At 37.5% G+C, this 6,338-nt stretch overlaps 1 protein-coding gene across 1 annotated transcript in view; it reads right to left on the bottom strand.

Annotated features, from left to right (window-relative positions):
* Window positions 1-6,338, bottom strand: part of LOC102199847 (RING finger protein 145) — a 9,958-nt gene that overhangs the window by 1,827 nt on the left and 1,793 nt on the right. The window contains exons 3-10 of the mRNA XM_005736736.1: window positions 5,280-5,388; window positions 3,974-4,065; window positions 3,248-3,489; window positions 2,813-2,988; window positions 2,578-2,718; window positions 2,311-2,493; window positions 2,085-2,232; window positions 1,176-1,532 (exon numbers count right to left, since the gene is read on the bottom strand). Coding sequence (XP_005736793.1) covers window positions 1,176-1,532; window positions 2,085-2,232; window positions 2,311-2,493; window positions 2,578-2,718; window positions 2,813-2,988; window positions 3,248-3,489; window positions 3,974-4,065; window positions 5,280-5,388 — 1,448 coding nt within the window. The remainder of the gene's footprint in view (window positions 1-1,175; window positions 1,533-2,084; window positions 2,233-2,310; window positions 2,494-2,577; window positions 2,719-2,812; window positions 2,989-3,247; window positions 3,490-3,973; window positions 4,066-5,279; window positions 5,389-6,338) is intronic.

A 6,338-nucleotide genomic window follows, 5' to 3' on the forward strand; every position in this document is an offset into this window, starting at 1 on the left:
CACACACACACACACACACACACACACACCATCAGCTATTATACATGCAAAGTAGTAGTCATAACAACAAAAGGGGAACACTGTCAAAAATCAAGTATCAACCCATGACAACTTTTAATTAATGCCCCAATACAAAATGACACACTGATTATAATAAGTAAAACCTAAGGCACCTACAATAACCTGACAACTTTTATGTTAATGTAACGATACTGTAAATTAATTTTGGCCTTCAGCACTGAACAACTAAAATGCATCATCATCTCTATCTGGGATCATTTTATTAAACACTCTTTTTATATTGTTTAAATAATTTTAGCAAACTTTAGCAAAAATGCCTTAATTTACCATGGAAGTCAAAGTATTCAAAGAAAAAAAAAACTAAATTTAAGTATATTTTATTAAGCAGGCATTTATGTATTTTCATAAGTATCAATAATGTAATCAAGAAAGCATTTTGTGTCTGATATGGAGGTGAACTGAGGGCACATTTAGCAACTCAAAGCCTGCCAGTCCTCTTGCTACATAATCCACACAGTCTAATTATCAACCACACCTAAGCATGGCGTGTCAGCCACTTGAGATTTGAGGTTTTCTGTTGAATTTTTAAATGGATTATTTTGTGTAACATGCACAAATTTTACATCACTGATGATTGCTTTTGGATTAAATTGTTTTTGGGGTTTTTTAAAATCATGAATGCTGAAATTTGGAAGAACAATTTTCAAAAGCCAAAACTCACAAAATGTGATTCCACAGAGTTAAATGTTGTTGGTTTTTTTTCCCCTCATTATTTCATAGCATAGTTCTGTGTAAGACTTGAACAGCAACTAAAAGAGGTGATGGTTTAGAGGAAACAGAGGTCATGATAACCCCAAACAAACAAACAAACAAACAAACAAACAAACAAACAAACCACAACAACAAAAAAACCCAAAAACATAAAAATTAAATCAGGTCAGACAATTGAACAAAATAAGTAAAAAACATAAAAAGCACCTACTTAAGTTCATTGGATGCTTTGTGTCATTTTGTGCAGAAACTACACGAGTTTGAAAATGAATTTTCACAGCCAAATGAGGATTAGGACTGGGTTTGAGGTTTTATAGTATCTTATGTTGTTGGTTCTCAGCTTTAACCATCTTCTAAAAACAAAAGCTACAAGGGTAACTGACCTGAAAGCAGATGGCGCACACATCATTGTGCTCCTGCAGCTGCTGAGCTGTGGCTCTGGGCAGGGAGTTGATCTTCTTAGCTGCTTCCTGTCTGAGCAGGAAGCTCCTCCAGCCAGACTGAGCTCTGAGCCAAACGTTAAAATATGAGTGGATGATAATGACGGAGGCACCCATCCAGCTCCACTCTCCAAAGAGTGACTCCCAGGTGCCATAAGCCACCACGCACAGTGCCACAACAAACTCCAACACACGGCTGACAGCGTTCACCCAGTAGATCACTTCGTCCAGGCTCTCAATTGGGTCGCTGCGAAACAGCTCCACCATGAAGAGGGAGTAGATCAGCATAGTGCCTGTAACCTGGAATAAACAGTCAGTCTTTTACATGTGCAAGTCAGCAGTCATCCTCCTCTCCCTGTATAAATCTACAGCTTCTGCCATGTTAACAGCTTCTTTGTTTTTCAGTTTGTGAAGGTGACCTTACGTTGTCTACTAAATGCCTTTTTCTATTTATGACTATAGGAGGTGTCACATTAGTGTTACTGCACAGGTGTACAGAAACAGGACGATGTCACAAAAAACAAACAAAAAGGTATTAACTATGTAGACATGCACTACATCTGACCTCCAGTGGGTGGAGCCAAAGTCATAAAATTTCTCACATTCAACACTGCATTGCTGGGACATGACTACACACATTTACAACTGGAACTAAATGGCAACAGTAGTAGTCCTGTTTTAAATGTCACAGTAATTAACACCAGTGATTTAAAAGCATATAAATAAACTAACCCTGTATTTCAGTTTCTGGAATATCTGTTACCACAGCTGCATTTAAGATTGCTTCCTGAATGTATTCATAACTTAAAACACACTAAAAAGAGAGAGAGAGAGAACATAAATACTTCCTACCTGAAGGGATGTAAGCATGCAGCTGGATACTAGTATGAGGAGCCAGAAATCCATGTGGAAGAACTGGGAGATCTTGTAAGCCATAAACACTGGGAAAACCAGGAGAAGCAAACACATGCTGAGGCCACGGAAGTGTTTCCACAGACTCCTAGAAGCACATATGAAGGAGAAATTAATGAAATCGGGAATAAGCTTAAAAAAGAAAAAACACTGTTGCTGCTCTTACCTGTTTCGTGATGCACCCAGTGCGAGAATAACTGGATCTGTTATTTCTATCATTGACTGCAGGGTTGAGGTCACCACGATGAAGAGGATGATGCTGAGGAGGAAGGTGCGCTGCAGTGCTTGCATATCCAACAGGCCTGTCTGAATGGCGAGGAGGAGCAGAGTGACGCCCTCAGTCACACCTCTGAGAACAAAAACGATCAGGAATTAAGATTAAATAAAAATAAAGGAGGTACAGCACAGAGATACAGCTTACATTATCAGTTACCTGTGCATGACATTCTCGTTCTGAACAGCGGCAAAACCTCCCAGGTAAAACTTGCATAGATTGAGCAGCCCCAGAGCCAGATAGGACACCATGAAGGTCAGACCCAAAAGAGAGTATGGTGTTGCACAACATTCAGAGACACTGTAGGATTCAAGCAAATGAGAAACCGATGATGTTCATATTGTCAGGATTAAACATACACAAAAGGAAGGGAATGTAATTAACACCTTCACACCTTGTGAGGAGGAAGAACATGATCCCATGATGGGTTATTGAGGTGCCAGCGGACATGATGTCTGAGCACAGCTGGACAATGAATAGAATAAACCAGAAGACGCTAAAGAGGACTGGGACAGCAAACTGGTTCCACAGAGAGATTCCCACACCCAGAAGTCTGTACAGCTCAATTACCTGAGGAAAGGAAACACGATAAAGTCCGGAATGTTAAAAAACAAAACAAAAAAACAAACCCACAGATTTTTACATTTATATTGTTCATTAACTGATTGTTTTCCAGTCTAGTATATAATCAAGAAAACCAAAAACATAATTTAGAAGTTTAGTATACTTAATAATAACCAAATACAAGGTGATTATGTCGACAGAAGACAAAAACAGTCCAGTATGAAATATGAAAAATAAAAAAATTAGAATATCAGAATAAGAGAACCTCCAGGTGAAGCAGCTCAGAGTAGGCAGCCCTTGCGAGACGGTATGGCACAAAGATATTTGACAGCAGGAACACGGCGATTCCCACTCCAGTCAGGCCCATGGAGAAAGTGTTGACCGTTAGCAGCATGGCATGAGGCGTGGCGCAAAGTCGAGCCAGCAGGGGGAGCATGTGAGCAGAGAACAACCACACCTTTTTGGTCTTCATCAAGAAGGCACACAGTGTGCTGAGAATAATCTGACCTGGCAGAAAGTAACAGTACAGCTTCACAACGGCGAACCCTTAAAAAGTAAATACAACAGATGCTTCCTGCATTATTTTACAACTGATTACAGTTTTTGAGGAATTTAAGGAGAACTTTGATTTGTTAAATCTGTAACACCTGTGACAGGCTTCAGCAGGCCCTAAACTGGATAAACTGTTCGCTATGAGAAGTGGCTTTAATTCACAGATTTCTTTTAATGTAACATTAAATAATCCAGTTTTCACATATGGCGTTATTTTTGTGCCACTATTCTGAGTGCACGTAAAAAAAAATTTGCAGGTTCAAGTGTTGCATTTTCAGGAGAAAATTTTTTTGAGCGAAGAAAAGCTAAATTTGAGTGAACAAAATTCATAGCTGCATGCAAAAAATTTATTTCAGACCTTTTTAGAACGTAGGCCTATAGGAATCGAAAGCTTTCTAATGAACTTTCTAACTAATTACATACATGGTTTAGTACTCACTAGTCATTGCAGAGACAAATCTGTTGAAGGCCAAAGAATCACGATACACTGCTCCTTGATAACCGTACTGTAGCTCTTCATGAACATAATCCCTATAAACCAAACAGAAAAAAAAATCCTTTTACAATCACATGTAAACTGCATGCTTTTGTTTAGAGTTACCCCTCATGTCTTTATACTTTGCTATAAAAATGGGAAACAGGTGCAGCAGCTTATTTTAACATGTGCAAACAGTATATCAGGCAACAGCAGACTTTATACAATTTGAGCATTAAAAATCAATATTTGGTGTGACTGCCTTTATTCATCAACAGTCTGAACTCTAAGACAGGCTTTCTCATCATTTCCTAAAGTAGTCTTCAGGAATAGTTCTCTAGACTTCTTGGAGGACATTTCAAAGCTTTTCTGGATGTTGACTTTTTTTGGGGGTTCAAGTTACAATTTTATCAATTTTGACAAGATCTCCAGCACCACTGACTGAAAACCATGACAGAGTCTCTAGAATATTTCACAGATGGCTGTAGACGCTTACCTCTCAACTGACTCCCTCTGTGCATACTAATTATTCCATAATACCCGTTGCCACTAAAGTCCCATTCTTGTGTCATACCTAAGCCTTTTCTCCCTGTTTTGCTTCCTTAAGAATGGCTTCTTGACAGCCGCTTAAACCATTTTTGATGAGAGTTCAGAAAACAGTACATTGAAGGGTTATGCTATATCTCACAGGTGCTGTTTCAGATCTTTGCTTGATTTCTTTTTGTACAGTTCTTAATGACATGACTTTTAAAAATTGTCACTTACTGCATCATTTGTCCAGTTCCCTCATCTTTTTTAAGAACACACTGCACACCATACTGAGATATACGAAGTGTTCCCATAATAACACTTTGACAATAACCATATGTGCCTTTTTTAAATGTCTGAATGATTCATACGTCAGCGTTAAGTGGCGGCACAAACAAACACATTCCTCTGAGAATGGTCAAATACCAGGAATGAAAAATGAGTGGTAAAGCAGCCGATGTCCAAAAACAAACTTTGAAAAACCTCAAGAAAGCATGAAGAGCTACTGCTAAAGACTGCTTTAAAAATACAAGAAACTCTTTAGAAGGAAAAAGGAAGTAAAATGTAAATAAGTGAGAGGACACTCAAGACTTTTCCATAGTACTATAAAAAAATTTAAAAAAAGCAGGATCATTGCAATTGCTGACACCTTTTGTCAGAAAAGCTGATTCAATCGAAAAAAACAAAACAAAAAACCCCCCAAACATCTAGGAATTGCAACAATAGTGCCAAAGGATCTCACTTGGAAATCTGATGCCCCATGTATAGGAGGAGGCCGGTGAGAATATGGAGGTAGAGTGTCACAATGTGTCTCAATGGAAGGATTAACACCACCACATTTATCAAATGACCTGGAAGACAAAGAAGAATGAGTGTGATGTTTTTATGCGTTTGATGCACAGCTAAAAGCACGCAAATATTATGAAATAGAAAAGATACTGTCACTTATAAATGTCTATTATCATTTTGACAATGCTGACTCTCCCCATCAGGCTGACTAAGCTTTCAAGAGAGTCTAAAACCACATGAATAGTTTATATTTAACTGTTTTTTTTTAAGTCATGCCGATGACTTAAACTATGTAGTTTTTATTGAGGATTTCATTGATTAAAAACTGTTAATATAAGGTTTTGAAATCTCGTATGTCCCGCCAACAGTCCAAAAGTTAAACAGATTCAGTTTACGGTTACACAAGCCAGGTAAACACAGGAAATCCTCACACTATGACAACCCAGAAAATATTATGAAATAATTAATCAGCTACAGCTGCTTATTCCACAACAGAGAAACAGAATAAAAACAAGAATATTTATAGTGTTTATAAATGTGATATTATTCAGTTATTCTAATCACCCAAATGCTGCTTTTCACAGGACCCTTTTCAATATTTTTTTATTGGTTTCTGGTTTTCAAGAGAAGCAGTAAAACATAGTAATGTACGTAAGATTTAAAAATGCAGATCATTTTCAACTTTTTTTTTTTAAAGGTAATTCTCTGTAGGTTTTCTAATTTTCATTAGCTTTTATTTGGATAAAGTCTGTGTCTTTTAAGATGACAAAGCAATCTGAAGTAACATTTTGACCAGGGGTGGACAGTTATGTTTCACAAGTGCCACATGGGAAACTGGGACTGATGTGAAGAGCCACAATAATCTTATAAAGAGATAAAACTTGGTTTTTCCTTCTCAAATCATCATGGGCCCCCTGCTCATTCATTTCTGATTTGCCAAAAAATATAATAGTCCAAAGTTCAAACATATATAATGATAGCTGTAAAATTTTAGCTTAACTTTTGACATACT

Source organism: Pundamilia nyererei, unplaced genomic scaffold (genome assembly GCF_000239375.1).
Source record: "Pundamilia nyererei isolate P.nyererei 1_Seehausen unplaced genomic scaffold, PunNye1.0 scaffold00070, whole genome shotgun sequence".
Classification (NCBI taxonomy): domain Eukaryota; kingdom Metazoa; phylum Chordata; class Actinopteri; order Cichliformes; family Cichlidae; genus Pundamilia; species Pundamilia nyererei.